General features: G+C 35.6%; 1 protein-coding gene across 3 annotated transcripts in view; it reads right to left on the bottom strand.

Moving 5' to 3' along the window:
• Nucleotides 1-5,786: 5,786 nt before the first annotated feature.
• Nucleotides 5,787-17,024, bottom strand: part of PPP4R2 (protein phosphatase 4 regulatory subunit 2) — a 71,823-nt gene continuing 60,585 nt past the window's right edge. For all 3 annotated transcript variants that reach the window (XM_087825141.1, XM_016220176.2, XM_016220175.2), the window contains 6 exons: nt 11,802-11,895; nt 10,598-10,635; nt 9,656-9,730; nt 9,291-9,434; nt 8,337-8,626; nt 5,787-8,085 (listed from right to left, as the gene is read on the bottom strand). In XM_087825141.1, the coding sequence (XP_087681267.1) occupies nt 7,766-8,085; nt 8,337-8,626; nt 9,291-9,434; nt 9,656-9,730; nt 10,598-10,635; nt 11,802-11,895 (961 nt within the window). In that variant the 3' untranslated portion in view covers nt 5,787-7,765. The remainder of the gene's footprint in view (nt 8,086-8,336; nt 8,627-9,290; nt 9,435-9,655; nt 9,731-10,597; nt 10,636-11,801; nt 11,896-17,024) is intronic.

Below are 17,024 nucleotides of genomic sequence, written 5' to 3'. Positions count from 1 at the left end.
CGGCGTTTTCCTCCGGGCAGCACCCGGCTTTCTGGGGCTACAGAGAGAGAAGGGTCCGACTTCTCCCAGACGCCTCTGCTGCTAGAGCCATACATATTGCATCTCTGAGTTAGTTCTCCTACACTTATATTCTTAATTTGCATAAAATAATAATGTATCTTATAATTTTAGGTGGCTTGAAATATACTATAGAGTTTGCGAAACAGAAAATTCCACCTCCCCAGGGGCTTGGGTGTCTATTTCAACATTACTTAATTCTGTAAGGTGTTTCTATGGCTTCTTGAGCACCCCTCCCCCTTCAGTGGAGAGGCTGATTTTCAATGTCCTAGTGTCAAACTGCTAAAACTAAGCAAACAACGGCCACAGGTATCACCAGACGACTTAAAGGGGGCTAAATAAACTATGGTTCATCTCTACACTGAAATACTACGTAGCTATTAAAATGACTGGGGCAGCTTTCTAAGTACTGGTATAGAAATATCACAAAAATACACCAAACATTTTTATAGAGGCAAGTTGCCTTTCAGTGTGTACAATGTGTATTCACTGTGGAAAGGAAACACTTGGGGATGCAATGGTATAAGATCACCTCTGGAAACATACAGTACATTTCTTTCTTTTAAAATGCCGATTTTTAAACTCATATGCATGTAGTGCCCGCCACATGCCATACCCTTTCCTAACGGTTGATCCTCGTAACAGCCCCACGCGGCAGCTACTCATCTTTATCTTACCGAGATCACAGTCAGGAAAATGGCAGAGCTGTGACTTGACCCTGAGAAATCTGGCCCCAGAATCCTTGCTCTCAAGCACTGGGCACCACTGGTAAGAGCACTTGCCTTGGGTGAGGAGGAAAAGAGGTAACTGAGGATTTAGAAGCAAAGCAGTGGGACAGAAACAGCTTGGTATTGTGTTCTATTTGAATTTTTGTCAGGTGTGCATTATCTGATTTTAAAAATAAATTTAAAAAATAGACCATGTACTCAAAATGTCTAGCTGGAAAAACATGGGTGATACAAAGGAAAAGGTGAAGCTCGATGAAGTACAGAGAGTGAAACCAAGCGCTGGGCTGGGAACGACGCAGCTTTGGACGTACTTGAACGTGGGCAAGGGTAAGTGGCCTGGAAGCCTCCGGGCGCCGGGGAGGGTCCCCCCTGCTGGCCTTGCCCGATTCCACAAGCCTCGCAGGGCAGCCCAGGGTCCAAGCCTACTGGACAAAAACCACTGGGCTTTGGAGTCAGTCTTGGCTTTCACTCTGACTTTTCACTTTCGAAGACTTTCAAGACAAGTTGCCTTTCTTTTTCTTTTTCATTTTTTAATCCTGACCCGAAGGTATTTTTTCCATTGCTTTTCCAGAGAGAGTGGAAGGGAGAGAGACACCAAGACCCTTCGGTCCATGGGCCGACGCTCTAACCACTGAGCCAACTGGCCAGGGCAGCAAATGTCTTTCTTTACCTCAATTACCAATAAAATGGGGTATTGATCTCACAGGGTTGATGAGGTTAAACGAGGTAATGTATTACGTGCTAAGAAAAATGTGGAGTGTAATATAGGTACGCAATTTGTGCCTGTGTTATAATCCTGGTACTGACAAGCATTGAAACCTTGACTTTGATTCTAGTAAAACTGGCTTCCGCAGGGACAATACACCTTTTCCCCTCCATGTCTATTTCGCTTCAAAGAAATGTCAGGTCCTGACATTTCACCCTAGCTTTACACCTGTAAGTACTTTGAATACTCTCAACAATCCCACCAGGTAGATACTACTATTTCCCCCACTTTATAAATGAGGAAGCTAAGGCTCAAATACTGTAACTTACCCAAGAAGTCTCAGCTGGGGATGAAGCTATGAATCACTGCAGCTCCCAGGTCTCTCCACTCTGCCCATCTCAGCACACCACCTCCCCGCCCCGCTCCTCCCTCAAGGCCAAGCTGAACCCCCCACATCTGAGAAGCCTCCCCAGGTTGTCACAACCGCACTAGTAGTTCTCACTTGTGTGTCTCTTCAAAGTCACAGGTCACTGTTAAAAACGTGCATTCCACATTGTTCCCCTCAGGTGACTGAATTCTTCAAAGGTCAGAAATCTACTCTTTTAGTGCCCCCAGCACGTAACAACTCATACAAGTTCCCACTTCACAAGAAATACTTTTTTAATGTTTGTTGTGTGTAATTTAAAAAACATAAATGCCTTACATAGACTGCAAACAGAACACTCAAACGCCTTGGATTCTTTCTGTGCTCTTATTTTTAGAGAAAATTACAAAATATTTTGGAAATTTATCTCCAACCTCTTGTATCTGTAATATTTCTAATATTCAATACAAAAACATAATGACCACAAGGCACTGCAAATTCTATTGCATTATGAATCACCAACTATTAAGATATATTTAGCCCAGCTGGGCATGGCTCAGTGGTTGAGCATCGACCTATGATCCAGGAGATGGGCACATGCCTAGGTTGTGGGCTCGATCCCCAGTGGGTGCCATGCAGGTGGTGGCTCATCAATGACTCGCTCATCACTGATGTTTCTCTCCCTCTCCCTTCCTCTCTCTGACATCAATATATATTTAAAAAGATATATTTAGTAGTTTGTGTTATATTCATAACCCAGCTTTAAAAACTGACATATTTGGCAAGTCTTGGATCCTCCCTGACACACCTCAATATTCTCACTTACTCTGCAAAAACCGTGGGAGAGGCATTTTGACAAACCTGTTAGGAACTGGACATTTTTCCAACAGAAATATTATAAATGCTTAACTACTAAATCACTCATATTAAGGACTAAATAGCTTTATGTATAATGCCTGAAAGTTATCTAAACTTCTAATAATTTATGTAAGTAAACCGTACTCTGAATTCCAACCAAGTAACTGAATTTTAGGCACCCAGTCAGGTTGAAAGCAGGAGTTTGTGTGCAGTCTTCTAGCACCACATGGCAATTGTTAGTCATCACACCCATTTACCCTTCTGTGCTACAGCAGCACAAGCAATGCAAAGAAAAACTAACCAGAAATGGAGATAGCCAAAGACCACACTCTTCCCTCAAATTCTCATCAATTATAAGCAGCATTAAAAACCTTGGAGGCCTACTCAACCGCAAAGATTTCCTGATGCAAGCATTATTGACCAAATATCAAGTACCATTATACCACATCTAAAGCAGAACTTGGCTGGTTTAATGACACAACTTCCCACTTGTAGAAAAACCTGCCCCCTACCACGTTGAGGGTATATTGTGCCCCCTACAGCCAGGGGTAACTTGTCTTACAGTCATGTAAGTCTTCTATTGGGACGCACATTTCCTGGATTCAGTCTGACTGCCTAAGGAATTTCTGTCAAGGACATCCAACAGCACTGCTCCCACCACAAACCAAGCAACAACAAAACCTTCAGCGAGAAACTCAGCGCCCTGGAAATGGGAAGAAAGTAGTCTCATGATACATTTTAGTTTCAATAAACGTATTGCCTTTAGGAAGAAAAACCTTGAAGTTTACAAATAAATTCAATACCAGATACTCAAATGCTCAATATTAAAGTAAAAGAACCCCCTCCCCCCCAAAAAACCTGTTGTTCTAAAACTGTCAGAACACAAGGGAACAGTACACTCTTCGTTCTAGAGGGCCACGCAACCAGGCTGTGCCTCTCTCCTGCTTAGTTGAAGAACGAATCTTCGTATCATTAACTTGAATCTCTGTATTAGCTATAAAACTTAATGAAGTGGGGATAAGCGAGATTAAATATGAATGAGTTAAAATTAAAAAATATTTCAATTCAGACATGCTGACTAGGACCTCCATCTATTTTTTTACTTCAGAGCTACAGATATTACACTACCTACTACCACCTACTGTGCAATATAAAGAAATCAGAACCCAGAGTTGAAAACATAATCTGTCTACTTAGGAGAATTCTACATTTCTTACCACGTAGTTGTCTGAAAGTGAGATTTCTAAAGTTATTCTAAACAACTGTTGTAGATCTGTGCACCCAAACTAGCGCCAACTTAAGCCAAGAGAAATCTGACATAGTAAATATAAATCTTGTTGTATCAGGTTGAGTTGCTCAGGAAAGAATTGTCCTTTCAACTCTGAGGCACCCTCCTTGCAAAAAGCTATCACTTCAGAAGCAGATCTGTAACAAAGTAATGAATGCATTAACCTTCCCTCCCTATAGATCAGGAAATGCTTGTGGATCCTGAACTATGAGGTCAGGGGGGTGCGGGGGGTGGGGGAGGCGAGGGAGGGGCTGTGTGAATTACTATAGCAAATAAAATAATTCCACACATATAGTCTTCTAATTTATATTTTATTGCACTAAGAAAATAATACATTTGGCAAAGTAATCTAGACTCCAAATTGAAAGAAAATTCTGAAAGTGTACTGATGTTTTAAAATGTGAAATATTAGATGTATTCTAATCAATACATCCTAACATTAGGCTGATAACCCAATAAACCTAATTATGACTGCATATGAAATTACAAGGTGTTTTTGCATTCATCCATTTTATTAGCACAAATATGAAGAGAGAACTGAGCTTCACTTGACCAAAACCAATGCATTTAAGAAATTCCTGTTCAGAAGACAATTTGAAACACTACCCAATTGTTACTTCCTTTGCTTCCACAAGTTGCATTTTCAGCCTTACTACAAGATACATCTCTCATAATCAAACATTGTAGCAGTTTTAGATTCTGCCCAACTACCTTTATAGGTAAGCTAGTATATTATTTTTAAAAATGCTGATTTTATATATGTAAAAATGCATAAATACATACCTATCTACACCAGCAAAGCAAAATACTCTGAGCCTCAATGTTTTAAATAGGCCATACCTTCTGGCCCAGGATTTCATGGATGCCTTTTCATGCCAAAGAGTTATGGCTCCCTAACAGACAATTGCACTGCCCAGGCCACACTTTTGACAGGTGCAGTTACAATAAATCCTAAACCCTTAAAACATGACATTTCTCACTAATTTCTGTCCTGCTACATTTTCAGAACTGAAAAGAAAAAGTAGTGGGATGTTTATATTTTAAAAGAGAAGAGGGCTAAAGATGTATGAGGTCTATATACTCACTTTTCTGACCAGCAAGAATTTCAAATTCTTTTTACATGTTGTGTTCAGAGTCTAGAGTCATAGGTAAACAATCTGCTCCTGGCCAAAAAAGAAAGTTTTAATCACTGAGATTACAATTAATCATTAAGACTTTAGGTCTTTTAATATGACTTTCCTGGTGGTATGTTAAGAAAATGTGCCTAAAATTAGTCTTAAAAATTCTCATCTGAATCAGTTACAAGTAGAAATGACATTTTCATGAAGCAAAGTCTGCGTAAGTGCACCTATGCATACTCGGGGAACTTCACCTCCAAACGGGGAACAGTATCTTACACCAGCTAAATAATGTTCCTCAGCGTAACTACAGGTACTGCATCTATGCTAAAGACATTCCATAAGCACTCTGTTATCTGTATGAAAAGCAACAAGCTTGAGCTATGATCAACATATGAATCTTATAAATATGAAAATTATTAAACTATAGATCAAAATGCAGATCTCTCATAGAGTTAGGTGACAGCATTTTGGTACATTCACCATTATTGTACTTTATTTAATAAAGATATACATTTGCCCTTGCAAAAATAACAATCGCAAGTTTACAAATAAAACCACAGACCTCAAAGTCATGGTGCTAAAACTTCAACTTATAAGCAACAAAGTAAATCTATTTGTTTACAAATGATCCATGGCACAATAAAATAAAAATATCAAAAGGTCACAGGATCTTAAAGAACAGGTTTATTGACAATAATTTCATAAATATTCTAAAGAAAATTTCAAGATTTAACATGTTTACAATCTGTTCTCATTGGCAAAATACCCAACAAAATAAGGTTAACAGGTCACTAAAAAGGAGTATCACATTTAAAAATTGCTTCATTTTAACATTTTTGCAAAATTAAAAATTTGCGTGTGATTTTTCAGCAAATCAGTATTGTTTTTATGTCAACTATTAGACATATTCATAAATATATCATCTAGCTGCTGTGAACCTGACAGTCAAGTCAATCAGTAGTATGTTACCCCCCAAACATAAACGGAGCCAGATCATTTTGGTATTTTTAGTCATAGCAATTTAAGTAGTCAAAATGCAAAACTGTGGTTGCCACCCAAATCACCCAAAAGCATATGATGATACAGTGTCAGAAATTGTTTGCATCAGTTTTATAAGTTCATCTGTGTACTTCAGGTATCTGAAACTAAAAAAGGAATTATTTAATTTTTGATAAAAATGTACTCAAATATTTCATAACATTAGTATTTATTGCTTTATATGAATACTGTATTGAAAGCCCAAGCATTCAGTTTACACACAGAAATTATACAGTTATATACCGCGTCACAAAGGCAGTGAACACATTACATTCTACAAAATCTACTTTACAGAAATTTAAAAATTCTAAATATCAAAAGGTACGGCCAAAGAAAACAGGTACAAATTTGGCAGCCAGTAATTTTGACAGGAAAATTGCATCTTGCATGACATTAGATATGCGAATTTGAAAATATTGAGTTTAAAGTAATCATTGTGCTTTGTGTTGATCTGAAAAATAGAACACTGGCTGTTGAAGAAGCATGTCCAAAAATATTTAATTCACTTCAAAATGTCATACAAATTATGGTGATTTCTATGTACCCCTAAAGCTTCAGTCATTTAGCTCCAGTACATTACTAAAGTAATATATTAATTTTTCCAGTACAGTGGTGTTTCATGTCATTGACATTTGTATACTCTAGAATAATTTAGAAAGAACTGTGTAATATTCACAATGTTCAGAAAAGCAAAGCAAAAAGTTAAGGAACGTGCCCAGTTCTTCTGAGATGTTCTCATGTCAGCTTTATAAGCATTCATTCTACAAAATAGTAAGCAAATGTTTGAACACAATTTCCAAGATAAAGCACATTTTCTCATAAATTACAAAGTCTTTTTCTCAGGCACCTCAGAGGTATACAAAAGAATTTTAGTTTGAACAGATCTCTTGGAATGTGTTTAACCTGGTATTTCAGCAGACTTTAGATTTCCAGGGTTTCACAAGGGCCAGATTTTATGTGAATTACTCAGAAGAGAAAGAAAATGTCTTCTGAAAGAGTGAACTCAATCGTTACCAATAGAAAAAGTATCCACTGTATTTATTCATCTCTTATAGAAACAGAAAAATATAACATTTCCCCCTTAGAATAATATATATATGTATGTGTATATATATATATATGTATGTATATATGACTTAAAGTTCCATTGTACAGTCAAACAATAAAATCTGGAAATCAGCATGAAACCCTAAAATTCACGTTAAAATGTTGAAACTATGACCAAAATATGAAAACTGCTAGAGCTGTCAGAAAGAGACAAGACAAAAAGCTTTCTTGTGTATGTATAAACTAAATAATTTCCAAAAGATTTTCAAAATTATAATTACTTTCCAGTTTAAACTTTAATTCTAAAAAAAAAAATAAATCTGTACACAAACCACTGATTTGACCAAACCAAAAGAAGTCAGCGGTAAGCAGGACCCAAGGAGCTGATATTCACAGTTCTTACATGTACAACTCTTTCAGGATTTATCCCACAAAATACTTTATATTACAACCTGCTTCTCTTGTAAAACTAAAGGTTCCACTTTATTACATAAAAGTTTTATACAGTGTAAAACCAGAACTGTATGTAAAATACTGTATCTAAATGTTTCTAAATAGTTAGTCTTGTTCCATTGGTTCCTCTGTGACTTCTGTGGCTTCACCATCGTTCTCCATGGATGATTCTGAGAGAATCTCTCCAGTTTCACTGGAGCTGGGTTCCACCAATTCTTCCGCTGCATGGCCACCAGAACCACTGCTCTCAGGGCCTGTCTTCCCACCGCCTTCAGAATGTAAATCCTTCCCAGCCTGAGTCAGATCAGATTCCTCCATCTGATTACTGTCCTCAGAAGTCTCTTCATTCACAGTTAAGGCATCATCAGATTCTTTTTCTTGATTTTTTCTTTCAGGGATCATTTCTCCTGATGTCATAAAAGACTCTAAAAATAAGCAAATGTTGTTGTAGTTAAATTTTATTTTCAAAATACCTCCAACAGTTAAGTTTCATGAATTGTGATATTCTATGGTTCAAAATCATATCCCCTGAAACTGAGCAGCAACTACATAAACGTGGGAGAGAAGCCCAACACCAGCATTAAAGGAGTTCCATCCTCTCACTCTCACGCAAAAACGCAGCACGAGAGCCTGAGGGTCTCCTCAGGCCACCCTTTTACAGACGGCCTCTAAATACCTTCTTCCTCCTCTTCACCCTCCACTTCAGGATCTTCTGTGCTGTGTTGCCTGGTACAACTACTTTCTTTGTCTTTATCCTGAGATGAAGACGATGCTTCTGTTTCTTCTACCATAGCTGAAGGATTTTCACTGGAAGATGTCTGACTGGCTGTCTCCCTGACTTCACTTTCTTTGTCAAACCGAAGTCTTTTTACCTCATGCCCTTCAGATTCCACAGCATCTTCACCTGGGTGCTTATTTTTTACAGGGCTCACTGAGGAACCTTCTGATCCAGACATCGAAGAGTCACTGCAAATGTTTTGTACAGCGTCATTAACAGGTTACTTCCTCACCCTCCACATTCTCGTTTTTAAGGTCTAATGATTTTTTAACTGTATTTCAGTGTCAAAGTTAAAAATTATACAATCTGGGCCAAGAAAAATTTCAAGGGAACCTAAACTGTCTAATGAACATTTCCCACTAGTAACTAGTCAACAAGCTACATGACCTTTCTGTTCAATTCTCCAGCAAGTGAAGCGCCCCCTGTAGGAGAGCTACAAGTCTTCCCCATGGACATGCCCTTTCAGCCCTCTCGCCCATTTAGTCTTCTGTCCCTTGATGTGATGCAGAAAATTTGAGATGGGATATAAATAAAATGTTTCCTTTTATGATCTATAGTAAGAAATTATTCACAAAATTTCAAATCATTTATAAATATACTTTTCTAGTAACTTAAAAAAAAAAAAAGCATCATGACCACTTTAAGGAGCCTACTTTAAAGAGGACCTCCCCAATTTAGCAGTTTTAAGCCTCTCTTCAGCATGTGCTAATAGCTCCTACAACCACATTAACGCCTGTTCTAACCCTCAAAACATTAGTAATTACAGATAGTAAAAGAGTGCTGAAAACCACCAATGTATGCTAACATATTATAAAACCAGTTTTTGTTTTTAAATATATATCACAAACAAACCTGTGATTTTTGTCCTCAGTTTGCTGTAAGTTTGACTCTTTGCTATCTGTGCTCTCAGGCAAGCCATTTGTTGTCATAGGGACTAATAAAGAAACCTTTGGTCGATTAAGTGGCCTGGGTGTTCCTGGCCCATTTATGTTAGACCTGTGGTAAGACAAACGAAAATCATTTTCCCATTTTGCTAAAAGTCATCCTTTTCAAGGTCATTCTGACTTTCAGATCCATAGGTTACCAAATTAACAAATTCTGTTTAGTATATTCTATATCCTCCATAAAATGCCTAATTTTTAAAAAAGTATATTCAGCCTGCTACTCAAAACTAGAAAAACATAAACCCTCTGAACATTAAAAATCAAGAGTCTTACCTTTCAGTATAACTTGGTGAATTTCCAGGAAACATAACACCATTCATTCGATTTAAGCTATTAGAATTGTTTTTCCTACGAGACAAAACACACACACACACAGTTATAGGTGGTTTAGTGCTTTAGTTTTGACAAGAACCATGGGTCTACATCTTTTGTAAGATCTCACTGTTGCAAAACCAAACAAGACCTCTTCGGGAAATAACTACTATGGGATTATTTTAATTAATATATATATATTCTTGAAAAAATTCTGAAAAGAAATTCAGTTTTTGTTTATTAAATCAGAGATATTATAACCTTAAACCAATGCTTCTGAACGGGAGGGAACATCCTCCTCACAATCCCTCTACCCCTACCCTGCATCCCCAGAAGATATTTGGCACTGTCTGAAGACATTTTTCAGGGGAGAGGGGGACACTACTGAGTTAGGGGTAGAGGCCAGGGACATTGCAAAACGTCCTGTAATTTCCAGGATATTCACTCATTAACAAAATGTTAATAGTGCCAACGACTGTGCCATTAACTGACATCTTAATTTGCTATATAAATACGGAGAACTGGAAAGAATTTTCCATCGTGAAGAGGAATATGATCAAGTAGCTATCCCAAACCTAGGAATTACCTCTAAAGATGCCTGGAAAGGTACCTAGGATGGGATCATCCCAGGGCCCTGAGTGCAAGGACAATACATAAATCCAGCAATGTGAAGATTATGGTAAATCACAAATCTCTTTAATCCAAATCCCTTTATTGGAAAAACACACAGGTAATGCTACTGGTAATATTCTATTTTAGAAACTGGGTGGTAGATTCACAAGTATTTATAAATGTAATCATGCATAATTACATATAAAATAAATGCAACCTATTTTAAGACTCATATATTAGAAATAATGTAATAGGGTTATATATTAGAAATAAAAAAATCTCTCTACTTACTCTGAAGAAGGATACACACAGCTAACAACCATCACATTCTGCAAACAAAAATTGGTGATTTAATATGAGGAAAAGTACTACAATATCATGTTTTTAATTTCTCAAATTCATCCTGGTAGAGTTTCCATTTATTCTAATTTTACTAATAAAATAAATGTTTTAAAATAAAAACCTACAAACAACAAAAATTAAACAGCAAGAGACTGAAATCTAATATCCTCCTAACGCATTTATGTTTTTGCCTTTAGCTCCAGTCCCCTAAGAGCCCTCAGGTTATATGCTGCATGTAGGAGGAGTAGAAACACCCTCTTCTCCTTACTTGAGTTAGAATCACACCCAAGATACTTAGGCATTAAAGCTTTTAGGCCAAGTAAAATGAATTTCCTTAAAAAGCAGTACCAGTCAAAGCCTGGTGTGTAGTATCACATACCACAAGAAAAGAAACTCAAAATATTAACCCAGTAAGGCTTATGATCTATTGTAAATCACTAAGGAACAGTTCTGGATTCCAGCTCCCAGGGTAAAACAAACTGAATTTGAATTATAACCTTAAAATGAACACTGGACTAGAGTCAATCACTAACTGAGGGAATTAGCCACCCACTGGTCCAATCTTGGTTCCCAGGGCTCCTTCACCTTTTCTCTCCTCTACAGAAGTCAACCTACTCAAACACGCTGCTGTTGCTCCTCATGCTGTTTCCTCTGTCCGAAATGCCCTTCCCTTATTACTAGTATCTCAACTCACAGAAAACCTAGTATACTACCTTCCTTCTTAAATCTGACCTTTACCTTTCTTAATATCTAACTTAAATGCTTTATATCAGTCATTTTCCAGAGTTGCGCACATCTGAATTCCAGAACTGAAATAAATGAATTCCATGGATCAACAAGTTTGCAAAACACAATTGAAATTTAAAATATCAATTATAAAACTTTTCAGAACATTTAATATGTTGATGTATACCGTGAATATCCAAGAGATAATACTAAGCTTAATTGGTCAAACTTAATTGATCATAAGCCCTCCTTTGCCCCTGTATTAAATCTCTCTCTGAAACTGATCACAGTTCAAAAAATAGAGAAAAACTTTAGGTAGGTTGAGAAACATATTTCAAGAAAAGATGACTACAACAACTCTTACTCAATGTTTGTCTGAAATCTATTAAGCTACAGTTTAATATAATTCCAATAACAAAATATATACCTTCTCTACTCCTCTGAGAAATTTGTCTGTTCCTGTATAATTTCTCCTTGGATCTGTTAGCAATTCACATAGTCGCTGAATAGTAAAAGGGATACTGCAAAAGAATATAATTTTATAGTTTGAGGTCATTAATTATTAAGAGAATTAGGAACATTATTAGTCTCACTATTTAAAGGTTTTATCTAGTCAAGCACCTGTTAAGCTACAAAAGAAAATGCTACAATAGGGGAATGAATGAATGAGTCACTTAAAAACAGGCAAGACAACAGGCACACCTGTCTTTTTATTTACAAAGAAAACGATTTTCCCTTCCTGACCTTAAAAAGCAATGCAGAACATCCAAAATTAACAGAAAGCTTAAAATCTGAGAAAAATTTTTTTAACATTATGAATTCTGATAATTCAATTTTAAATTTACAAGAGAAGACAAATAATAAAGTTAAGTTTATTTTAACTCAAACTTTTTCTCAAGCATTCTTTTGCACACAAAGATTTCTTTAAAGTCTTCAAATAAAACTACAAAAATGTTTCAGACAGAATAAGACAAATAATTCCAAGGAAAAAGTACTATAAATATGGTTCTGCTTTAGTATAATTATGTATACATGTTTCATCAAACTTAAAGTAGATACAAAAACATTCAGTATTTTAATAAATGCCTTATTGCTAACTTTACCAAATACTTCAACCATAATCGAATTTTCACTTGACCAAAACAAATGCAAAACTGACCTAAGCTGGAACTAAAATCATTTTATAAATATAAAAAGTTTTGATCTCACATACTATCAGCATTCCTCAGAATTACGATTTGAACAGCAAATAGCATCAGATAAAACAAATGAAGCTAAGAAGTACAAAATAAACTCCAGACTTTAGTATTTGCCATAAAAATCTATTCTTATAAAGAAAATTACAAAGTCTCAAATTAACAGTTAACGTTCAAACAGTTCTTTATTGTTTACAGGCAATCTGACACAATACTCTTCCCCCACTACCCGAGATAAAGGAGCTAATAATACTGCCAGGATTCAAACCCACTTTCTGTAACTTCAAATCCCATGTCCTGCTTTCCTCTATACCACACAGGATGTAAAATTGTAAGTTTATTTTCTGATCGGACAAACTAAGTTCTCATATTCTTAGCTTCAATACTATTATTTGAGGGAGCAAGAATCAATCTTTTCTAAAGTAGCATCAAACATAAAGTCAGAAAACTATCATTCTACCAAAAGACTGAACACTAACAACAAAAGATGAAATGCTTCTGATATCACAAATATTCAGAAATAGCCAGGAATACAGAACTTCTTTGATGTTCATCATGACTGCTATAGAAAATTCTTTAAGGTTTCTGAAAAAAGAATATTCTTTTCCTTTGATTTTGAAAATCTATTTAGAGCAAAATATTGTCAAAACTAAGAATCTTTAAAATGGAAAAAAAGCACAAAACACACCAACATTAATAATGAAACAGTAAGCTTACACGTTTTGTTCATTTTATAAAAACACGTAATTGAAAACCTATAGCTAATACACTAAACTATAACTCCATTTTAAAAACAAACATTTCCCCAAGCTACATATTTAATAAACATCAGTTTCAAAACTGCCTGTTCTTATCTCATAATTGAAAGCTTCTAAAGGGCAGGATCTCTTCACATATGTTATGACCAATATATAACTTATTTCTATACATACACATTTTAAATGCACTACATGATTTCAGAGTATAGTGGTATACCCGAATCTTAGCTCCTCTTCTAGATCACTACTCTTCAAATCTTACACACACACACACACACACACACACACCCACCACAACGACCACCTGCTGTTATTTCCTCACTGAATATTTCATAGTGATACTGTAATTAAAAGTTTATATATTATTCAAAAATAAAAATAGCACCTCATGTTAAGAATTTTTAAAAACTTAACTGACAGCCCGGCCGGGCGTGGCTCAGTGGTTGAGCGTCGACCTAGGATCCAGGCGATCGGGGTTCGGTTCCCGGTGGGGGCACATGCCCGGGTTGCGGGCTGCAGCAGATCAATGACTCTCTCATCATTGATATTTCTGTCTCTCTCTCTCCCTCCCCTTTTCCTAATAAAAAAAAAAAACTTAACTGACAAATACTTAAACAGATAATATCTAGTTATGTTTTTCCTCCGACTAAATTTTTCACACACCAAAAACTAATACTTTCTCTTAAAATAAGCTTTAAAAGAGGAATACTTTATTTATTTTTAAATATATCTTTATTGATTTCAGAGAGGAAAGGAGAGGGAGAGAGAGATACAAACATCAATGATGAGAGAGTCATTGATCAAGCCTGCAACCGGGGCATGTGCCCTGACCGGGAATTGAACTGCGATTGCCTGGATCCTAGGTCGACGCTCAACCGCTGAGCCACGCCCGGCCGGGCAAGAGGAATACTTTTAAACTCCCTGCTTAACACTGTTTACATTAAATGCTTGGCTAATTTTTTTTGGAGTGTAAATAAAACTGCAGCTAATTATGAACAATTTATGTTTTGGTGAGTATCATTACTGCTTTCAGGGGAAAAATGTACATTATCTTTGCATAGGAACGTCAGCAATAATAGCCTATGATAAAATAAGTTTACATTCTGAAGACACTATCAGGAGCTTTTAAAGTCATTTTTCCAAGTGCCCAAGAGAGGACACTAAAATGTCATGTAACACTTGAACAGGCTAATACATTATTTACTTGCAAATAACCGTATCCATCGGAAATTTTAACATTATAATTTTGACAATTGCACTAAAAGGTCTCTTTACATACAGTTAATACTTTCAAACAACTATGAGGGCCTACTATAAGCTAGAAAAACTTACTAGCCAAGCAGATAGATGTGTAAATAACTACAATAATAAAAGGTAATAATATGTACACAGTGCTATGAAAGAATAAAATGCATGCCAGAGAAGCAAGCATGAACCTGGGAACACTTAATCTGAGGTAGGTCTTTAAAAGGAGGCGTAAGAATAAACCAGATAAACAAATCGGAAATGAATGCTTGGTACAACTATAGGAAAGATTTAGTTTCTGTTACTCTTCCATCAGACATAGCACACAAAATAATTTACTCTATCTCCTGAAAATATTACGGCTTTTCTCAATAAAATTCACTAGGCTAAATTAAGACACATGTGCAAAAAGGAAAAAGAGCAAAAAAGGACGTGACTCACTCTCCATGAAAAATATGAACCAGAATCTCTAAATTTGGGTAAAGGGGGAAGGATGTTCATTAGAAAAGGTATACTGTAAAATAAGTAACTTAGTAGAAAAATATCTTGGGTTATTTCAAATAAAATGCATTCAGTTTACTCTGCAATATATTATTACCTTTTTTTGCCCGCCACATTGTAAGATTAAAAACTAAAGAGTATTTAAAGAACTGAAAAAAATTTTTTTAAAGGACATGACTAGCCAGCATTAAAAAAATGAAAGAGAAAAAAAAGCCTACAAAGTCACACACATACCCATTCAAAAAGAACAGGTCCTTTCAAATGGCATTACTCAGAAAGGCTACAGAAAACTGCCAACCAGTCCTCTTTTAATGTACAAATTACAAGAAAATTATTATTTCCTATCTTACAGGTTCAAAAAAATATACTAGCTAAAAGAACATATATGTATAGCCATGGACACAGACAACAGTGTGGTGGAGGCCAGAGGGCTGGTGGGGCAGGGGTTGGGTGGAGGTGGGCAAAGAGAGGGAAGGGGAGGACATCTGCAATAGTGTCAACAATAAAATAATATATATACTGGCTAGCTGACTGGGAGACCTTGCCAAGTTGAATTTACCTGTCTTAAATCATCATTTGTATCAGGAAAACAGGGATTCTGAAAGCACATTGCTCACATGATGATCATGATAATTAAATATGACATACTTAACAGTACCTAAAATATTTTATGAAGCATTCAATAAATCTTAGTTCCTATCATCCCTCTGATCCCATTTACTATTTAATGGAGAATGGAGGAAGGCACAAATGCTCCAAAAACCAACTACAGAGGAACCAAACCAAAATTATATCTGTTTTTAAAAATATTCCTTTTAATTCCAAGGAAAGCAATTAATCCTTACTAAATAAGATTACACATTTTACATTAGTTACCTATCTTAATTTGACTGCAATCTGTCCCTGTTTACTGATTGAAAAAAAAGAACAATTCCTGGATACCTAAAAGCTATGGAAATTCAAATACCAGCACTACTGATCATCTGAGAAATACATCTAAGCATAAATTAACAACCCAATGATATTTTTTAAAAGAAATTTTGAACAGTAAGGATAAGCTCTAAAGGAGTAATTTCCTATTTTTTTAAAAAGTGCATTCCATTCGGAGTCTAAGATAAAAATTCAGATAATTGACTACCTTACCTCTATGTATATAATAAGCAACTTTCCTCATGAAAAAGATAAATACAAAATATAACGAAGAGGTCATTAGAGTAAAAAGCTAGAGATAATCACTAAGTCAGACATCTTTATTTAAGAAAAAGACTAAAATAGCCAATTCACTTTTGTTTTATTCATAAAGACATTTTACTATGTCTTTATTTACTATTATTAATGGTCACATTCGTACAGTGCTTTAGTTAACAGAATTACTTAAGTGAAACCTGAACGATTTAGGTGAAAACTAATTTACATATCTCACAATTATAGGCTGGATGGGTTCAGTTTTGTTTCTTCTGAAGTCCCAAAAAAGATAGAAATGCCACTGGTTTTCTGTAATATTGTCTTTACTTAAAACAATAGGTTTTTTCTATACTGCCTTTATTTAACATGTAGGTAAATATACATATACATAAATCTTCATATACATATTTTATACCTTAGATCAAATGCCAGAAATTCTGAGATTAAAAATGTCACTGTGAAATGACAATAAAAAATTAAAATAATAAGACTCTTTCAATAACAGTAAGTAACCCTAAACTAGTATCTCTACCATTTTCCATTCCAAAATAAATCTCTAGCAATTGTCAATATACCACAAGACAAGATGGGGAAGGAGGGAGTAATGAGGAAATTAAATTATTCTGATTCTCAACTAGTTATGCTAATAGAAAGAAACGGAGTAAAGAAAAATAAACACATTTTAACTACTAGAATAAATATGCTCAACAATGACACAATTTTTAAAAATGTGAAAACTCTATTTTTCCAAACAAATCAAGCAGC

This window comes from Miniopterus natalensis, chromosome 15 (genome assembly GCF_054644295.1).
Source record: "Miniopterus natalensis isolate mMinNat1 chromosome 15, mMinNat1.hap1, whole genome shotgun sequence".
NCBI classification, from domain to species: Eukaryota; Metazoa; Chordata; class Mammalia; order Chiroptera; family Miniopteridae; genus Miniopterus; species Miniopterus natalensis.
Note: the sequence above shows the minus strand (reverse complement) of the source record. Positions and strands in the feature narration are given on the sequence as shown.